The sequence below is a fragment of the Trichosurus vulpecula genome, chromosome 7 (assembly GCF_011100635.1).
Source record: "Trichosurus vulpecula isolate mTriVul1 chromosome 7, mTriVul1.pri, whole genome shotgun sequence".
NCBI lineage: Eukaryota > Metazoa > Chordata > Mammalia > Diprotodontia > Phalangeridae > Trichosurus > Trichosurus vulpecula.
The window spans coordinates 186,062,357-186,083,793 of record NC_050579.1 but is presented as its reverse complement, the minus strand read 5'-3'; the positions used below and the strand labels follow the sequence as shown (position 1 = coordinate 186,083,793).

The 21,437-nt window shown below is 36.3% G+C and overlaps 1 protein-coding gene across 2 annotated transcripts in view; it reads left to right on the top strand.

Annotated features, from left to right (window-relative positions):
- The window catches only part of ORC3 (origin recognition complex subunit 3), a 128,323-nt gene that overhangs the window by 12,687 nt on the left and 94,199 nt on the right, over window positions 1-21,437 (top strand). For both annotated transcript variants that reach the window (XM_036768749.1, XM_036768748.1), the window contains exons 2-5: window positions 1,302-1,356; window positions 4,852-4,949; window positions 12,863-13,007; window positions 19,507-19,611. In XM_036768749.1, the coding sequence (XP_036624644.1) occupies window positions 1,302-1,356; window positions 4,852-4,949; window positions 12,863-13,007; window positions 19,507-19,611 (403 nt within the window). The remainder of the gene's footprint in view (window positions 1-1,301; window positions 1,357-4,851; window positions 4,950-12,862; window positions 13,008-19,506; window positions 19,612-21,437) is intronic.

Below are 21,437 nucleotides of genomic sequence, written 5' to 3'. Positions count from 1 at the left end.
CAATTTGTAATGTTTTCTCTCTTGAGGAAATAAATCTTTGGGTATAGAAATCCTGACAAATCTTTTGTTGTTGTTGTTTAATGGTGGTGGTGGAGGATTGTTTTGTTTTCTTTCGTGTGTGTATGTGCGTGCACACGCGCATGCATGCATGCATGCGTGTGTGTCCTTCCAATTTTGCCTTTAAATGTCTTTGAAATGGTTTGGCTTAATTAGGTCTCATGCCAAACTTTCCACAAACTAGTTTTTCCCTTCACTGTTTGTTACTTTTGAAAAAATAAGGTTTTCAAAATGAGTTTATAGTAATAATAGCTCGCTTTAATATAGCATTTCAAGGTTTACAAAGCCCTTTACATACATTATCTCATTTGATTTATACACAAACCCTGTGAGATAGGTGCTATCATTGTTCTCATTTTGCAAATGAGGAAACTATGCAGAGGTATGCTGGTAGATGTTTAACAACTAGGACACACTTTTAAGTTCAGTATGCATTATTAGCTTTTTCACCATCGCTCACTATCTAAATTCAAGACAACCAATAAAACAATAAATTAAGCCCAAATTTTTGTAGCATTTGTTGATTTCTTAGATGTTAATGTTCAGACTTAAAATGTAACAAATAGCTCCTGTGAGAGTCTGTTTGAGCTTGCCCCAGAAGACCCCTGAAGCTAAGGTTCAGAAAGATCAAATGATCCCTCACACATAGACACACAGAGTATTTGTCTGATACAGGATTCCAATCTAGGTCTTACTAATCTACAAGTCCAGAGTCCATCCCCTGTACCAAACTTCCTCCCAATATTCTAAACTGATACTGCCCTTGGGTGCCGTGTCTCTCTTTTTGAAAAGACATCAAGAATTTTTTGGCATCACTATTTTTTTCCTCTTTTGACCTCATTGTTGTGGCATTTGCTTTTCATCGATTAAATTTAGGAAGGAAATTATTATAGTTTTTTAAAATCCAGCAATAAACCTCAGGTTCCATTTTGTTTTATAGTTTCTGTGCTGCTGCTCCTTTTCACTTACAGGAAATCCTAACAAGAAATAAGATTTCTTTTTGCTGTCTTTTATTATGAGTAGATTATTAAACAGCAAAGTATTATATAAAGGCGGTTAAAGGGACAATGGATGATCTACAAATTGGATAATTAGAGAGTATATTTTCCCTCGAAAATATAGAGGGAAAAGGTTTTGGCTTCCATATATGATTTTTAATTGGCTAATCAAATTCTTTAGCTACATAGATGTGTATATTATTTTTAAACTTTGAATTTCATTAATTTCTCACTTTTTTTCTATAGGGTTGCTTTGTGTTTAAACCAGATTTTAAGAGGAAAAAGGTCTCTTTTCCAATAGGTGAGTTAATACTTTGTTTTTCTGATCTAAGCAACCTGTCAATCTTTTCAGCCCCAACTCTAGGCATACATACCAATTTTGTTCCAAGGTGACTCTGAGATAGAATAGGTAAATTCTTGGGGCTTTGACTTAAAGAAGAATCTAAATAGACCTTCACAAATTAAGATATATAGCAAATATCCTGTAATGAATGTTCTCAATTTTTAAAAAGATAGTGACTGCTTACTTTTTCTGTATGTCAGCAGAGAACTATTTATTTTGAGATAGATTTACTTTACTCATGCAAACCAAATTTTAATCAGTAAAAAAAGTTTTGATTAAGTATTACTATGTGCTAGCACTGCTAGTTGCCATGGTGTAGAAAAGATAATATATGCAAAATTGTGAGATAGAATTTGGCAGTGAAGCACATGTACCTTTTAACCTCATTTAGGATGGATGGATGGATGGATGAATGAAAGAATGAATGAATGAAAAAGCATTTATTAAATGTTCACTGTGTGCGAACTCCTGTGCTGGGGATACAAATACAAAAACAAAGATAGTCTCTGCCACATAGTTAGGAACTTAAAAGACCCACATAGTCAAGAAATTATTGAATTGAGACAAAAGTAATAATTTGAATGTGGAATAGGACTTTTCTCAAAGATCAAAGAGGTCAACTCTTGACCCTGTTCCTCATAATCTAAGCCAGGCTGATGTGTAACCAGATGCTTGAGAAGAAAATAATGATCACTTCAGAGGAAAAAAAAGTAGAAGACATGACTCTAAACTAAGGGTGGGGAACCTCATGTGGCTCTCTAGGTCCTCAAGTGCAACCTTTTGATTGAATCCGGACTTCAAATTTTGTTCAGTGAAGTTTGGATTCAGTCAAAGGGCTGCACTTGAGGACCTAGAGGGCCATATGCCACAGGTTCCCCACCCCCTTTCCAAACACTACTAGAGCTTCTCACTAACAGAAGAAAAAAAGAGTGACTTAGGGCTTATGGGCATTATTAAGTTGGTCTCAAATTAGAGTATACTGTCTTGGTTTTTAATTATTTTTTTCCTTGAAAGATTGAAAAGTCACAGAAATGAACTTGAGATAGCAAACAGTGAGTACACATTAGAAATAGTTCCTTTTTTCAGGGACTGGTAAGTAATAAAAATAAAATCCTTTAATGTTAAAAATTACTTTTAGACATAGAAACTTTTAATTTAGACTTGTAGACTATTTTGTTCTTTCTTCTTTTAAGAAAGTAAATGATATATGTTGGCAGATTCCTTTTTTTTAATTAGCTGTCCAAAGTATATTATGTAAAATTATTTTACAGGATTTTACCTAAATTCAATAAATAATCAGTGTTACTGATCTGTTTATGTACCAATAAACCTGCCAAATAATTCACGTTTACATAGTGTTTCATGGTGTACAGAGTAGTTTGTAAAGCATACAATGAAAGCATTTTATTTTTGTCCAGATCTATGATTTCATGAGGAACTTTCTGTGCAGAAATTCCTTCTACTGATACAGATGAGGAATTTACCCATAACTTTTTTTTTCTGTATAAATTTCGCAGTGTCAGGAAGTGCCAAATAAAAGTAGTAGCAGTACAGTTGTTCCTCAACCCAGTCTCTAGGGGTGGGGCCAGAAGCAGGAGCCACTGTGACAAATTTCTTAGCAGGGGTCAGAAACTAGCAGGAGCTTGGTTGTTCTAGGGAGTGCCAATGCTTAATTATCACCAGACAGGAAGTAGGCCAGAGCCAGAGAAGGAGCTATGTCCCAGGATCAGAAATAAGGGTCGGTACTGACAAAAGTGGGAATTCAAAGAAGCAGCAGGCAAGGTTAGATGTGTTCCAAGAACCCAATTTGACACTTGGCAACCTACTCCATAATTCTTCTAAGCATGTACCTTTGATATTTTGCCAGAATTTCATTAGGTCATTGTTTCCCACTACTGTAAGGGTTTTCTACATTGGAAACAGCTACATTCTTATTTAATAATTGTGGGCCCCATCCTTTTGTATTACAGTTTAAAAAGAAACAATAAATATGCAAAACAGAAGTTTTTTAGGACTACAAATTTATACAGCATTAGATAATATACTTTGGTGCATGTTTATCTGTAGACCATGACCTATATACGCTGAATAGGAATGACATACATCAAAAGTTTTAGTGTCTCTATTTCCTCCATTGGTGGTCTTGGACAAGGAATTTAACTGCTGTGTCTAAGTTTGTTCATTTTCCCTACCTGTCTCATAGTGTTGTTGCAAGGTGAAATGATGTGTGTGCAAATACTTTGAAATCTGTAGAATGCTATGCAAGTCCAAAGTGATGTTGTTTGTTATTTTTAATTTATTTCAATTAACAAAAATCTATTTCCTTTCTTTCCTATCTCTGAAATCCCCATCAAAAGAACAAATATGCAGAATCAAGCAAAATAAATTCCTGCATTAGCCATATGCAAAAAAGTTATGTCTCATTTTGCATTGAGTCTGTCACTACTCTCTTAAGAGGTGGGTAGTATTGGCCAGGGTACATAAGTCTTTCAAAGTCATTTGTATTTACAGTGTTTTTGTTTTATAAATTGTTCCTCTGGTTCTGCTCACTTCACTTGGAAACCTTTCTCTGTTCCTTTCATTATTTCTTTTATCCCAGTAGTATTCCACTGTATTCATATGCCACAACTTGTTTTGCTATTCCTAAGATATTATTTACATTGATGTCACACTTATCTCAAGTTTGATGTATTTCTTTTCATGGTATTCATCATAAATGAAATTAGAAACACTGAAGACAGCATTTTGGAGCTATCATTTGGCAGGCTGGCTTCTTTTAAACTAATAAGCAGAACTGAAGGATTGAAAAGTGAAATTTAGAAATCTGAACTAATTTCGTACTCCATGTAGTGATTTACCATTTTAAAACTGGTCTTTATATGATGCCTTAGAAAAGTGGCAAGCAACATTGATCCTTTGTGATGTTTAAGGTCATAGAAATTTAGAATTAGAAGACATTTATTTTATAGATGAGAAAACTGAGGCCAAAAGATCTTGTTCAAGAGCACACAGCTGGTTAACTGAGGAAGGTGGTTATATTTTCATGGCAGAGATATTGTTGAGGGGATTCTGGTTCAAGTATGGATTAGACTAGATGACCAATGAGGTCCTCTCTGATTCTGAGATTCTGTGATTTATGATTTTCCAAGAGCATTCTTTTTTTTTGCCACCTCTTAATATTTTGGGGAAAGTGTTTATGATCATGTATATTCCTGAGATGTGTTAAGATTTGACATTATTTTATACCTCCCTCCTCTGTGGTGTTAACCATTTTCTGTGACAAGTGTGCTATATGACCGACATTTTGGCTAGCACTTCTGCAAGTTAGGGTGATTTTTAGTCTCAAACCAAGAGAGGTTTTCTTTAAGAGGTTGAATTGTGTTTTTTCATAGTCAATATGAGCAAAATAAATTTTAAAAATTCCAGGTTCTCATTTCTTTTCTGTGTTCTCAGCTGACTATTTCAATGAAGGTGAAGGTCTTTCTGAAGATAGCAAACTACGCTTTGACACTTGTCAGTTGTTATGGCAACAGATGAAATCTGAAGCTGAGGTAGGTACTATAATAATGACTCAAAGTTTGCTTAATATTTTAGATCACTTAGTTCTTTCCTTCTCTTCCTTGATAAAATATTTGAAATAAAACAAAATGGTCAAGTATAAGTTATATACCTTTCATGGGAAAATCTCATGCACCAAGCAGCAAGTAGTAATAACTTTCAGACTTTTGGATTGTGTTTATACTGAATGCCTTTTGTGACTACCTCTTTAAGTGTAATTTTACTTTTGTTATGCCCCATGTACAGTCTTATTGCTAGGCTTTGAGGCATGACCGTTACTTATACATCCCATGCCCACTCTCTGGGGTTGTATCAGCAGTCTGATCAAGAGTTTTGAGGAGATTTATACAAGAAGTGATCAATCTTCTACCTGCATAGTTCCCAAAGGAAAATAATATGGGAGATAATGGGAAATATTGGCAACTATGGTATACATTATTAAAGGAATTTGGTGAATGGTATCACCCTCCTTGATTTGTCTTAAAACACTTCTTGTGGATTACCACATATCCTGTTTTATATTGTATTTGTTTGTAGAAATGTCATATTTCACTATTAGACTATAATTCCACAAGGCTAAAGATGCTGTTGTCTTTCAAGTCTTTATTTTCAGTACCAATCAAGCACGGTACTTTTTAGGTGAATAAATCGTTTAACTTTAATCTGCTGTGCATTCATACAGCAATTGTGTTTTAAATGTTTCTTTAATTATTGAATTAAATTGAGGGAGAATGAACTGAAAAGTAAGGAGAAGGTCATGACATTCTGTGAAAAGTTCTTCACAGAAAATAGATACTCACTGCCTGGAAGTGGCCTAAGACAGTGGCTCCTTAACAAAAAAAACAAAAAACAAAAAAAAAAAACCTGGGAGGACTTTGGGAGACAAGATGGCAGAGTAAGCAGTAAATCATTGTAACTCTCCCATTTTCACCTACAAACAGCTATAAAATAGCACCCTAAAACAAAGCCTGGAACAACAGAACCAGCAAAAAGACAGGGTGAAATAGTCTTTTAGCCCAAGAAACTTGGAAAATTGACAAGAAAGGTCCATCTCACTAAAGGGGAGTGCATTCCAGGACATCCCAGCAAGCCAACAGCAAGCCCCACCTCAGCAAACCAGCAGGAGATCCTAAGTCCCAGTGTGGTGGAGCAGGCAGATGCCAACACCAGGACCCTCCCATATGTCTTAGCATAGTCAGGGAAACTGACAGATTCCAGCACTGAGAACCACTATTTGCTTCAGTATAGCCCCAGGCAAACAGGCATCCTCCAGCAGCCAGACCTTCATGAGCTTCAGTGTAGACCCAGGGAAACGCAGAAACACTCCACTGGGCCTCAGCACATGCCAGACACCACTATGAAGATGCTAGCTCAGAACCAGGTAAGCTGTCAGACCTCTAAGGCCTCCAGCAGTGCCAGCCAGCCCCTACCCTACCCCCTCAACACAGCACCAGACATGAGGTTCCTCCAGGGGGCCTCAGAGCAACATCAGTGCAGCACCAGGTAAACAGCCAGAGCCTGCAGCCACTGGGACAAGAAGCCTGAGACAGTGCCCCTTCCACCCTGGGTGTAGAGCTCATATTTAAAAGAAAGGAAAAATCCCTCCCCCACCCCCCCCCCAAAAAAAAAGATGAGCAAAAAACAAGAAAAAAAAGAATCTGACCACAGAAAGTTACTGTGGTGACAGGGAAGATCAAGATACAGACTCAGAAGAGAACACAATGTCAAAATACCTATGGGCAAAACCCCAAAGAAAAAGAGAAAGTGGTCTCAGACCAGAAAGAACTCATAGAGGAGCTCAAAAAGGAGCTTAAAAATCATATAAGAGAGGTAGAAGAAAAAATGGGAAAAGAAATGAGAGTGATGCAAGAGAATTGTGAAAAAAGAGTAACAGTTTGGAAAAGTGTTAAAAAATAGACCTGGCCAAATGGAAAAGGAGATACAAAATCCACAGAAGGGAAAAAAAAACAAACAACTCCTTAAAGAGTACAGTTGGCCAAATGGAAAGGAAAGTACAAAAGCTAATTGTGGAAAACAACAACTTAAAAGTGAGAATTGGGCAAATGGAAGCTAATGACTCTATGAGACATCAAGAATCAATCAAATACATTCAAAAGAGTGAAGGAAATAGAAGAAACTGTAAAATACAGCATGGGAAAAACAGCTGACCTGGAAAATAAATCCAGGAGAGACAATATCAGAATCATTGGACTACCTGAAAGCTGTAATGAAAAGGAGTACCTGGATGGCATCTTTCAAGAAGTTATCAAGGAAAACTGCCCAGAAGTCCTGTAACCAGAGAGGAGAATAGGTGTTGAAAGAATCTACTGATCACTTCAGGAAAGAGATCCCAAAATAAAAACTCCAAGGAACATTATAGCCAAATTTCAGAACTACCAGGTCAAGGAAAAAATAGTACAAGTGGCCAGAAAAAAATAATTCAAATATCAGGGAATCACAATCAAGATTACACAAGACTTGGCAGCTGCAACATTAAAGGATTGGAGGTCATGGAACATGATATTCTAGAAGGCAAAGGAGCTAGGACTACAACCAAGAATCATTTACCCAGCAAAATTAAGCATGATATATCAAGGGAAAAAATGGTCATTCAGTGAAATAGAAGGATTTTAAGCTTTCATAAGGAGAAGACCAGAAATGAACCAAAAATTTGACCTCCAATATCATGACTCAAGAGAAACATAAACAAATACAAAGGGAAAAGAAAACCTAAGGGATTCAATAGAGCTAAACTATTTAGATCCCTACATGGGAAGATAACATTTGTAATTCTTAAAAATTGTATCATTAATAGTATAGCTAGAAGTAATATATATAGAGGGTAAGGGTATAAGGTGAATTTCAAGGAATGAGATAAAAAAAATAAGGGATGAGAAAGAAGAGTACACTGTGTGCAGAAGGAAAGGAGAGGTAGAATGGGGTAAATTATTTCACATGAAGAGGCGCAAAAGACCTATTACAGCGGAAGGGAAGGTGGAAGAGTGAGCTATGAGCATTACTGGAACCTTACTCTCATCAGTATTGGCTCAAAGAGGGAATCATATACGCAATCAATTGAATGTAGAAATCTATCTTACCAGGCAGGGAAGTGGGAAGGGAGGGGATCAAGTAAAGGGGATGTGGGGGATAGGGACTGACAGAAGGGAGGACAGACCATGGGAGGTGATAGACAGAAGCAAAATACTGGCGAAGAGGGAAAGGATGAAAAGAGAGAGAGGACAAACAGTAGGAAAAATAGGATTTAGGGAAATACATAGGTAGTAATCATAACTGTGAATGTGAATGAGAGGAACTCTAATAAAACAGAAGAGGATAGCAGAGTGGATCAAAAACTGGAGTCATACATTATGTTGTTTACAAGAAACACATATGAAACAGAGAGACACACAGAGTAAAGTTAAGGTGTTGGAGCAGAATCTATTATGCTTCAGCTAAAGTAAATTAAAAAAAAAAAAGCAGGGGTAGCAATCCTGATCTAAGACAAACTAAAAGCAAAAAGAGACCTAATTAAGAAATAAGGAAGGAAACTCCATCTTGCTAAAAGATACCATAGACAATGAAGCAATATCAATACTAAACATATATGCACCAAGTGGTATAGTATACAGATTCTTTTTTTTTTTTTTGCTTTTTTTGGCAGGGCAATTGGGGGTTAAGTGACTTGCCCAAGGTCACACAGCTAGTACATGTGTCAAGTGTCTGAGGCCGGATTTGAACTCAGGTCCTCCTGACTCCAGGGCCAGTGCTCTACTCACTGCACCACCCAGCTGCCCCCTAGTATACAGATTCTTAAAGAGAAGTTAAGTGGGTTGCAGGAAGAAATAGGAAATAGACAGCAAAACTGTATTAATGGGGGACCTCAACTGTCCCCCTTCAGAACTTGATAAATCCAACCAAAAAATAAACAAGAAAGAAACCAAGGAGGTAAAGGGAATATTGGGAAAGTTAGATATGACAGATCTTTGGCATGATTTAGACATAAAGGGTGATACCATAAGCAAATAAGAAGATCAAAGAATAGTCTACCTATCAGATCTATGAGATGGGGAAGAATTCATGACCAAATGAGATGGACAGCATTACAAAATGTAAAATAGATAATTTTTATTTTATTAAATTCAAAAACTTTTGTATAAACAAAACCAATGTAACCAAGATTAGAAGGAAAGCATGAAGATGGGAAACAATCTTTACAACAAGTGATAAAGGCCTCATTTCTCAAATATATAGAGAACTGAGTCAAATTTATAAGAAAGCAAGTCATTCCCCAGTTGATAAATGGTCAAAGGATATGAACAGGCAGTTTTCACATGAAGAAATCAAAACTATCCAAAGATATATGAAGAAGTACTCTAAATTACTTTTGATTAGAGAAATGCAAATTAAAACAACTGTGAGGTACTACCTCACATATGACAGAAAAGGAAAGTGATGCGTATCAGAGGGAATGAGGGAAAAATGGGATACTGAAGCATCATTGGTAGAGTTGAACAGATTCAACCATTTTGGAACTATACCCAGAGGGCAACCAAACTGTACATGCCCTTAGAACCAGCAATACCACTACTAGGTCTGTATCCTAAAGTGATCATAAAAAAGGGAAAAGGACCTACATGTGTAAAAATATTTATAGCAGCCTTTTTTGTGGTTGCAAAATATTGGAAATTGGGGGAATGCGCATCAATTGGGGAATGGCTGAACAAGCTGTGGTATATGAATGTAATGGAATGCAATAAGAAATGATGAACAGGCAGATTTCAGAAAAACGTGGGAAGACTTACATGAACTGATGCAAAGTGAAATGAACAGAGCCAGGAAAACATTGTGCACAGTATCAGCAACATTGTGTGATGATCGGCTGTGACTGACTCAACTCTTCTCAGCAACATAATGATCTAAGACAGGTACAAAGGACTCATGAAGGAAAATGCTATCCACATCCAGATAAAGAACTAATGGAATCTGAATACGGATTGAAGCATGTATTTTTAATTACTTTATTATTCTTGTTTTTTTTTTCTTTTGATTTTGTTGTTTCACAACTGTAACTAATATGGAAATATTTTTACAGGATAGCATATGTATACACTATATCAAACAAACTGCCCACCATTTTCAGAAGAGGAGAGGGGAGGAAGAATAATTTGGAACTCAAAATCTTGTAAAAATGAATGCTAAATTTTTTCTTGACATGTACCTAGGAAGAAAAATAAAATTCTACATAAAGAAGAAAAAAGATGAGTACCATACATATTTTACCCCTTGTGAAGTCTGAACACTGTTCATATTGGGTGCCCTTAAGTAACACCATATATATCCTTCCAGAATTGTGTCGTATAGACACAATAAACTATGAAGTAGCACCACGAAATAGTTCTGGAAGTCAGCACTTACATGAGTGATTTCAGACACGTCACGCTAGCCTTGTGGCCCTTAGTTTCTTTCCCTGAATTTCAGTTACAACATTCCATGAGTACATAAAACCATTTCTACTAATGTAGTTACAAACTGTACGATAGAGTTTCTGCTTGTCGTTATTGGTATTGTTGTTGTTATCATTACAGTCATTACTTGTTGATAAAAGTACCATAATGAACTTTAGTGTTTGGCAAGAAAGCTGTTAGGAGGTGCTTAATAAATGTTTGTTGAATTGAGTTGGTTATTAACACCAAATGGTACAGTAGAAAAGGCACTGAATTTGTAATCATAGGACTTGAGTTCAAATTCTGGCTATGTTATTTATTGTCTATAAACCTTAAGCAAGGAACTTCTTACCTCCGAGTGTTAGTTTCCTCATGTGTAAAATAACTGAGAGTTTGGACTAGATGAACTCTTTAAGACTCAGTTTAACTCTAGATCTGCTATCCTAATGAAATTTTAAAAAATTAATAATAGTACCATTTGAAACCAAAACAATTGAAGTGCCATAAAATCTCAGTTAACTGTAGCAAGTTTTTAAGCTCTAATTAAAATTGTTGGAAGAGAATAGGAGATAGAATAGTGAATATTGCATTTTTAGTTAAGTATTATCCTATTTTTCACATATAGGTCAATGGAAGTTGAAGAAGATTAATTTTTACTTACCACAAGGAGGTCTCAGGTCTCAGAAAAGTCCTTTTATACCAAAACACTTAGTTATTTTCCTTTCTGCTTTCTGCAGATGAAAGGTGAAAGGTTGCCAGGTACCAATCTTAAGAGAATAGAAGATTGCTGAATTCAGGCTAGCAATTTGCAATGTTGTCAAAGGTGATGTTTGTTAGCTGTCTCCAGAATAGAAGGAAAGAGTGCCACAGGGCTAAAACTGGGCAGGATTCCCAGTCATCTAGGATCATATCTTCAAAGTATGATTTTCGTTATTTAACTTCAGGGTTTGTAAATTCTTGGAGCCCTAAACAGACATATTCTTAAATAGTATTGTAATATTCAGAAGACATGAATTATATTGTATTACATGTATTTTTTAGATTATGCATTCCACAAATCTTCTGTTACTAGTAGGTTCTTTTATTAAGCATGTGAAAACTTAGGTTTAAAATATTTTTTCTGTATATCACATTTTCTGAGATGCTTAGTAAGAACCTTCAAAATGAATAAGACCTTGGATTATTAACTGTCTTAGAGAATGATTGAAACTAATATTTTTCTGTCTGCCTTCTGACAGTTCCCATCTTGTGTTTTGATGATGTGGAGCTACCCTGTTTACTTGTCCAAGTTCACATAGAGAAACTTCCTTTCATCTTCCTGGAGGGAGAAAGATAATCCAGTCAAAATTGCATACTAATCTCTCATCAAAATACACTATCTAGTTACTTTTTCTTTTTGGTTCATATTAGTGGACTGGCAAACCAAGTAAACCAATTCAAAAGTGAACATTAACCCTTAACCAAAGGAATTCCTTGGGGCTTTCTTTCCCTGTTTTGCTGAACCAGGATCTGACAAATAACAAGTATTTGGATAGCCTGTTAATCCTTGTGGGTCAAAGATATTTTTATAACTACAGAAATTAATTCAGTGAGTCAGTTCTCAGTCTTAGAGTAAATCATATATAACTTCTTATAACTGGAAATAGAAAATGGGAAACTAAGTAGGATAGAGGTCAAATTATTATACAAAAAAGTAATATAATAAAAATAATTCTTTCTTTTTAACTTCGCCCTAGAATCATAGTTTTTTTTTTTTAACCCCTGTTAGGTCAAACAAGAATGGTAATTTTTTGAAAATGAGAACCCTTATTTTTTCTTTCCTTATTTGTTTAAGACAATGCTTTTTATTCTTCTGGTTTGAAATAATTAACCAGGTTTTTTACTCTTTAGGTTTGAACTATTGAATGGCAGTAGAGATTGCATCATTTGTTTCATAATCTAATGGGAACTGTTTAGAAAGGAAGACAATCTGCCAGAAAGTAACTACCGAGTTACTTTCTTTCTTCCACTTCATCTTTGAGATCTGCATTCAATTTTTGGGTAGTGGGGGAGTGGGTTTATTGTTTTGCTGGTGTTCTGTGCTGATGAGCTAAATAATTAAAAAGAAATGTAGTATATCTTTGCTTAATCATATAGATGATTCATCAGCATATATGGTAAACAATAATAATGATGATAATAATATTGAACATTTTGTAGTGCTCCAAGAAACAACATTTTAAAACAGATAATCTGCTTCAGCTATTCTCTAAAAGGAAATAAACACACTAAAGATTATGTATAGATCTTAAGGACAGAGATGGAAGAAATAATAAATTCTATTTCCTCTTGGTAGTTATCTAAGAAATCAGAATTCTTACTTGGAAAGGAACCCATGACAGTTTGCTTGGTAGCTTTCAGAACCACTAAAGCTTCCTTATACTTGGAAAAATACTGAGCTTTTTTCCTTTTATTTTTTTTAGGAACTACAAGAGGAATTGAATAAAAATCTATTTGACAATCTAATAGAATTTCTGGGAAAATCTCATTTGGAGTTTCGAAAGAAGTCAACAAACTGGAACTATCAAATAAAATCCAGAGAAATTCCAACTGCTGCTCTTGTTCTAGGTATTTCTAATTCATTTGTTGGCATGTATTTTAGGAACAAAAAAAATGCGTAATGGAAAGGTACCTTATACACAGTTTATCTTCTTGATACCTATTTGCATGAGTAATCTATAAAAAGAATTTGAGGTGAGATTAGCTTATAATACTCAGATTCATGTTAATTTCCAGGAAGGCCAAGAAAATTTACTTGTTATGGTTTCTTCAGCCAGTAACTTCCTTAGGTTATATTCTATGAGTATCTCCAATAAAGGTTTGGCAATATGGAAATTAGTCAACAATCTTAGTGGAATAGAATATCAGGTATCTTGGATTCCTGGACACTATTTTCAGCTCTTCTGTTGAATTTATTATCATAATTTGATTTCCCTGTGCCTCAGTTCTTGGATCTTAGTGAAGCATGATGGTTGGACTAAGGCTGCCTGGTGGATAGAGCACTGGGCTTGTAGTCAAGCAGACCTGAGTTTAAGCTTAGCCTCAGATACTTAGTAGTTGTGTGACCCTGGGCAAGTCACTTAACCCTGTTTGCCTCAGTTTCCTCTGTAAAATGAGCTAGAGATAGAAGTGGCAAACCACTCTAATATCTTTGTCAAGAAAACTCCAAACAGGATCATGAAGAATTAGACGTAACTGAAACAGCTAACAGCAACAACAAATGGTTGTACTATTTTTTTCTACATGAAATTGTTTGCATGAAATAAGATTTGGATGAATTGTCCATGAATTGATTTGACTTATTTATCCTTATCATGGCCTCTGGCTCCTTGACTTAACCCTATTATCTAAGTTTATCTCCCCTGTCTGGCTTTGCTTAATCTCTGTCCCCCAGACCTCATCCTTCTTAATGTTTTACTAATTTCTTAATACTTACCTAGATACTACCCTAAGATCTCTTGGCTCCTCTTGATCTTTCCAAATTCCTGACCTGCTAATCCTTGTTCCTTAATAATCACCATTATTGTCAAAGGATATGAATAATTTTCAGATAAAGAAATCAAAGCTATTTGTAGTCATATGAAAAAATGCTCTAAATCACTATTAGTTAGAGAAATGCAAATCAAAATAACTCTGAGTTACCACCTCACACCCATCAGACTGGCTAATATGACAAAAAATGAAAATGATACATATTGGAGGAATGTGGGGAAGACGGGATACTAATGCACTATTGGTGGACTGATCCAACTGTTCTGGAGAGCAATTTGGAACTATGTCCAGAGGGCTATAAAACTGTGATGCCCTTTGATCCAGCAATACCACTGCTAGGTCTATATCCCAAAGAGATTAAAAAACAAAGGGAAAAGGACCTACTTGTACAAAAATATTTATAGTAACTCTTTTTATGGTAGTTAAGAATTGGAAATTGAAGGGATGCCCCTCAAGTGGGGAATGGCTGAATAAGTTGTGATATATGATTATTATGGAATGTTATTGTGCCATAAGAAATGATAAGCAGGATGATTTCAGAAAAACCTGGAAAGACTTACATGAACTGATGCAAAGTGAGCAGAATCAGGAGAACATTGTGTACAGTAACAGCAATGTTGTACAACGATCAATTGTGAATCACTTAGCTATTCTCAGCAGTACAATGATTCAAGACAGTCCCAAAGAACTCATGATCAAAAATGCTATCCACCTCCAGAGAAAGAACTGATATTGTGTGAATACAGATTGAAGCACACTATCTTTCTTCCTTTCTTCCCTGCTTCCTTCCTTCCTTTTTTAGTTTGAGTCTTCTTGTATAAAATGACTAATATGGAAATGTTTTACATTTTTGCACACGTATAACCTATATCAAATTGCTTACCATCTCAGGGGGGAGGGAAGGATAGAATATGGAACTCAAAATTCAAAAACAACAACAAAAAATAAATGTTAAAAATTGTTTTAATGTAATTGGGGAAAAAATTAAGACATCATTTAAAAAGAAATAGGTAAGTAGATAGTCACCATTATCTAATTCTCCCCTTCTGCTCCCCGGCTATTCAGAGTTCAGGGAGACAGTCATCAGATACAGTCGAGTTTGCCTACCTCAAGCTAATGGTACAAAACTTCACCTGGCCTTGCTCTACCATTGACTCTCTATTTCATTCCCCAAGTAACTTCCAAAACATTACCTCTCTTCACAAGTCTCTGACCTCACTCTTATCCCATACACTTACAGCAGATTGCTAAGCCTCTTCACTTAAAACATTCTAGCCCTCTTTAGCTTCCTTCATCTGTTTATCAACACTTCTTAGTATCATCAACAGTCCTTTCCTCATTCCTTCTAGACACAGATGAAGAGTTATCCCAACTCTCTGCATCAGATTTGTCAACTCCTCTACTATCCCCTGGATCTCATTTACTCCTTCAGGACCATTTTTCAGTGGTTAGATCCTCTCATGTATTTTCAGTTTTTCTCTTTCCACTTGCTTCCTGTCATCTTCCCCCAGAATGATCAAGTCTCCCCAGTCCTAAAGACAAGAGTCCTTTGATCCTTCTATTCCATATAGTTACCGTGCCATCTTTTTCCTTCTCTTTACTACCAAACTTCTTGAAAAAAATTGGCTACTCATTTTTTTCAGGAAAGAGTTGGCTTCTCATTACATAATCTCTTTCTAGACCCCTGTAATCTGGCTTCCACTCTTACCATTTTATTGAAACTCCTTTTTCTCACATTAATAGTCAACAAGTTCAGTGTTGTTATTTTTCTGTCACAGTCCTTTCAGACCTATCTAAAGTATCCCACTTGATATAATCTTGTCCTAGGGTGGGGAACCTGTGGCCTCAGGGACACATGTGGCCTTCTAGGTCCTTGGGTGTGGCCTTTTCAATTTGTTTTTCTGAGATGGGGTTATTTAAGTATTTTATTTCCTCTTCTTTTAATCTGGGCATTTTATATTTTTGTAAATGCTCATCCATTTTACTAAGATTGTTAAATTTATTGGCATATAGTTGACAAAATAGTTTCTAATTATTGTTTTAATTTCCTCTTCATTGGTGGTGAATTCACCCTTTTCATTTTTGATACTGGTAATTTGGTTTTCTTCTTCCTTTTTAAAAAAATCATATTAACTAAAGATTTATCTATTTTATTTGGTTTTTTCATAAAACCAACTCTTAGTTTTATTTGTTAGTTCAGTAGTTTTCTTAATTTCAATTTCTTTTGGATTTCAGTATTTTAATGTGATATTTATTTGAGGATTTTCAGTTTGTTCTTTTTCTAGCTTTTTTAGTTGCATGCCCTATTTGTGGATCTCCTCTTTCTCTTATTTTATTCATATAAGCACTCAGAGATATAAAACTTCCCCTAAGAACTGCTTTCACTGCATCCAATAAGTTTTCGTATGTTGTCTCATTATTGTCATTCTCTTCTCCAACCTTTCCTCTTTTTATTGAGAGTACCACCAGACTTCCTATTTTGTAGATTTATGTCTTAGAAGGTTGTCACTTCCCATATCTGTCTGTTGTCAGGTCTTTTTGATTTCTACCACCACTACATCTCTCAAGTCATCTCCATCTTTTTCCAGTTCTACAGCTTCAACCCTAATTCGGGCCATTGTTACTTCTTGCTTAGACTATTGTAACAGCCTCCTGGATTCCAGCCTTCCCTTCTCTAGTCCATAGTTGCCAAATGGCTATACCTATTGGAGTACCTTCTAGTCGTTTAATTCCCCTACTCAAAACTCTTCAGCAGCTTCTTATTGCAAAGATAAAATACAAAATCCACAGCTTGTCATTTAAAGCCCTTGATAATATGGCTTCTACCTACTTTCTGGTTTTATTTCATATTATTCTTCAAACTGACCTGCTAGCTGTTCCTTTAATAAGACATTGCATTTCATAGGATCATAGATGTATAGCTTAAAGGGACCTCAGAGGTCATTGAGTACAACCCTCTCATTTTAAAGATGAAGAAACTGAAACGCAAAAAGGTTAAATGACTTGACCAGGGTCAAACAACTAGTAAATATATCTCAGTCAGGTTTTGAACTTAAGTCTTCCTAATTCCAAATCTAGCATTCTGTCCCTGACAATTGTATTGGTAATTAAGATGGGACTTTTTTTTTTTTTTTTTTACTGTTTTCTCTTTTAGAATGCTAAAGTAATCAAGTGCCTTTGATTAAGTCTTACTTGATGCAAAACTTCAGGCCCACACCCTTTTGCTGATTAGGTGTGAAGCCTTCCAGCCCTAAGAAGGGTATATAAAATCGGATGTTAGTGTTTTGTTTGGGGCTCTCACTCACTGGAATAGTGTTGGTGTGGCGACTCTAGGTAGCCACTGGAGCGCCCTGGCTTTGAAGAAAACCCACATGTTGGTGCTTCTCTTTTTAGTAACTATGTATGTGATGTCTTGATCAGACAAAGCCTGTCTGTTGAATTGTGTTATTTGATCTGTTGATATTTTCTGTTTGTAATTTCTGTTTGTATTTGCTCTGGAGTTCAGGGTGCTGGCTTTTCCCCCTGAACTAAGTGAATGATATGTGTATGTTTGATTAAAGTGCGATTGTTAACCCCTTAAAGTTGCTTTCCTTAGAAAAGCAGATCAAAGAATGTGTACTGGCAGCTCTTGTTGCTGGTCTTGTTGGGCCTTATACCTTAGCAGCAGTTGCAAGCAGCATTGTTGTTACAACAATACTTTGCTTTTTTATCTTTGCTCAGGTGGGTGCCCTGTGTCTGAAATGTGTTCTTTCTTTACCTCATCTTCTTAGAATTGCTAGTTTCCTACAAAGTTCACCTTAGGCGTCACCTCTTATGTAGGGCCTTTCTTGATTGAAGTCAGGAAGACTCATCTTCCTGAGTTCAAATCTGGCCTCAGACACTTACCAGCTATATGATCCTGGGCAAGTCACTTAACTGTTTTCCTCAGTTTCCTCCTCTGTAAAAGAAGCTGGAGAAGGAAATGGTAAATCACTCTAGTATATTTGCTAAGAAAACCCCAAATGGGGTCACAAACAGTGGGACACAACTGAAAAATGACTGAACAGCTGAACATATATACATACATATGTACATCTATGTATGTATATATACATATATATATATACACACAGATATATATGTCTGTGTGTATATTTTTTTTTACTTATCTGTGTATGTGTATATATCATTAAGGAAGAATTCATGATTTCAAAGATAACCATGAATATGCCTGAATGGTCCAGAATCGCAGGATATAAGGAATTCTCTAAGTAGAAGGTAGAGGAATTAAAGCATTTATTGGAACTCAAAAGTAGCAGACCCATGGACCAGTGTCCCCAGTTCAGCATCCTGGCAGGAACCTTCCAAAACCAGTATGCCCATCTCACAATAGTGACCAGGAGGCCACATAAAAACATTATGGCAGCAAGCCAAGCCATACTGGTACTTCCCCCCCAATGCCAGGGCCTTCCAGCAAGAAGACCACTCACTGGCCTCAAGCCCCTGCTCAGCACCCTCCAGTCTCCACAAGGGTCAGTCCTGCTTTTTGTAGCGCGTGCTGCTGTAGCCGCCACTTCCACCGCAATCTCCAAGCTGTGTTCCAGCTAGCTGACTGCTTCCTCTCTCCTTCAGCTCTTAACTGCTCTCACCAACTGCCTCTTAGCTCTGCTCCAACCGTTCAGCAAGCTCCTCCCACCACAGGCTTCATGTCTTCACATGGACCAGAACTCAGGCACCTACCATTAGCTCCAGTCCTAGCCACTCCCCCCAGGACCCTGAGAGCCCCACCCCTGAAGCCCAGTGAATGGGCCGGAAAGATCTTCCCATTCACTGATTGCCTTTACAAGGTATTATACTTCCCAACTAGAATACAATCTTGAAGGAATTCTTTTGTTGTTTTCTTTATATCAACAGTACCAAGTACAATCCCCGATTTACAAGAGGTTTGATTAACTTCCATTACCCCACTGTAAAGACTTTGAATGCAGCTTGGTGATAAGATGGTGTGCCCTTTGTCCTACATTAACACAGCTAGCTTCAGATGTATTTATTCCCAAGGTGGCCAGAGTGTAATGGATTTTTCATCCATTTAAGTCAAAAGGGATTTTTTGATCTACCTCAGTGGAAGGAGTACTTCAAAATATATTGTGTTTCAGTTGTCTATATATTTGCCTTATCACTCAACTATCTATTTTTATTGGGAGAGCAAGGACTATATCTAACTTTTTATGTCTTTCCCAGAGTCTAACATTTAGTACATGTTTGGTAAATAAATAAACATTATTTAAGTTGCCCAGTAACAAACTTATTTTACACATATTCATTTAACGTAGTGCAGCTGACTGAGTAATAAAATACTTTTGTCTCAAGTTTTTGTTCCTTTTTTGTACACCTTTCTTTGAGTATTTTGTCCAGACAAATAAGACTGTTTGCCTTTTGCCTTTAGATAATCCAGCACTATTGTGAAGTCTTATGGGTTAATTTTTTTTAAATTTATTAGCAGAAGTGTGCTTTTTATTTCTTTGTAGTTCAGTTGACACGTTGAGTCATTATTAGTGATAAAAAGCATCTGAGGGATTTTTTTTTTCCCCTGCAGGAGTGAACGTAACAGATCATGATTTAACATTCAAAGGTCTAACTGAGATGCTCAAAGATACAGTTACTCCATATGTTGTCTCGTTGCAAGCTAAAGAATGCTCAGGTAATGTATAAATATTGTAATGACTTTGTTAACTGGTTTAAAGGTATTATAGCATTCTTAGAGTACACAATCTAAAAGTTCTCTCAAATGTGAAAATAATTTTCTATAACATAGTGATAATAAAGTGGAAAGGATACATTTACACATATCTTTCTTTTTTTCTCACTTTCCTTCTTCCCTTCCTTCTGTCAGCTGTGTTGAGGTTTTCAGTCTCCCAAAAGCCTGTAAATGGGTTAGGTCTACCTTGTTCAGTAAATATGAATATATACATTCACTGACTAATGAGAGGGAGAACAGTCTAAAACACTCAATCTAATTTTTTTCTCTTTTGTATTCTTATTGTATTCAAATAGATAAAATTGCTAGAATTTGGCATCACAAAATATTAACCTGTGATTTCAGTCATTCTTAAAGTTTAATGAATAGGAAACTGCCATCTACCTAATAGGAATCCCAACCCCTTCAGTTCTTAATAGGTGGGCTGGGAAGAGCTGACAGGGTCACTAAGTTTATCACACTGTTGCCACTGTGGTGATGATCTTCATATTAAGCTAGGCTTGGAAACCAATATGAAGTACATAACTGAGCCATTTTTAAAACTTTCCCAGCCTGATAAGACTTGACAGACCTGCCTTGATAGTATAGCCTTTGAGAATCCAGCATCACTTCCATATTAGTGTGAGACCCTCGAACAGAGGTGGGAAACCTGCAGCCTTGAGGCACAAGTAGCCCTGTAGGTCTTCAAGTGCAGCCCTTTGAATCCAAACTTCACAGAACAAATCCCCTTAATAAAAGGAATTGTTCTATGAAACTTGGACTCAGTAAAAAAAAATAAATGGTGGCATTTAAGGACTTTGAAGGCCATATATGGCCTCGAGGCTACATATTCCCTACCTCTGCCTTAGAATAAGACTTTCATTAAGGATAGGATAGATAAAGTTATTCTTGGTTGTTAGCCTATATCTTTTGCCTTCTGAAATATTGTGTTCCAAGGTCTCTGCTCCTTTTTGTGGCTGCTAAATCATGTATAATACTGACTGTGGCTTCTTGGTAGTTGAATTCTTTGTTTCTGGCTGTTTGTATTATTTTGTATTTGACCTGGAAGCTCTGGATTTTGTCTGTTACTGAGATTTTAAAGTTTGGAATTTCCTTCAGGAAATGACTGGTAGATTCTGTTCTACAGTGCTCTCAGTTTCTAAGAGATCTGAACAATTTTCTTTTAAGATTTCTTGTGATTTGACATGTAGGTCTTTTTTTTTTTTATCATAGTGTTCAGGTACTCCAATGATTCTTCAATTTTTTCCCTGAATCTGTTTTGTAGGTCAGTTGGTTTTGAATGAGATACCTTATATTTTCTTCCATATTTTCAATCTTTTGACTTTGTTTTAATATTTCTTGCTGTCTCATGGAGTCTTCCCTAGCACAACACATTCTTAAGGGGTAACAGAAAATACCACACCATCTATCCCTAGGTCACAGTAAGAACATGACACTACACAGCATATATCATTCCATCCCCAAAATCAGGGGGTCCCAGGCTAGGGTCTTCCCTAGCACAACGCATCCTTAAGGGGTAGCAGAAAATACCACATCATCCACCCCTAGGTCATAGTAAGAACAATGTCCTTAATCAATACCAAGTGTCCCAGTAAAGTCCTCTTTCATCTTAACTTGAGGTTGAAGTCTCATGGCTCTTCCTCTGTGGGCTAACCTCTCCAGATTCTCACCTGGATTCACATGTAGGCAGCTCTTCATTCCTGCTCCATGTCTCAACTCACAGGGACTGCTCCACCCCAAGCTCTCCCTGCTCCTGTCCAATAGCAGGC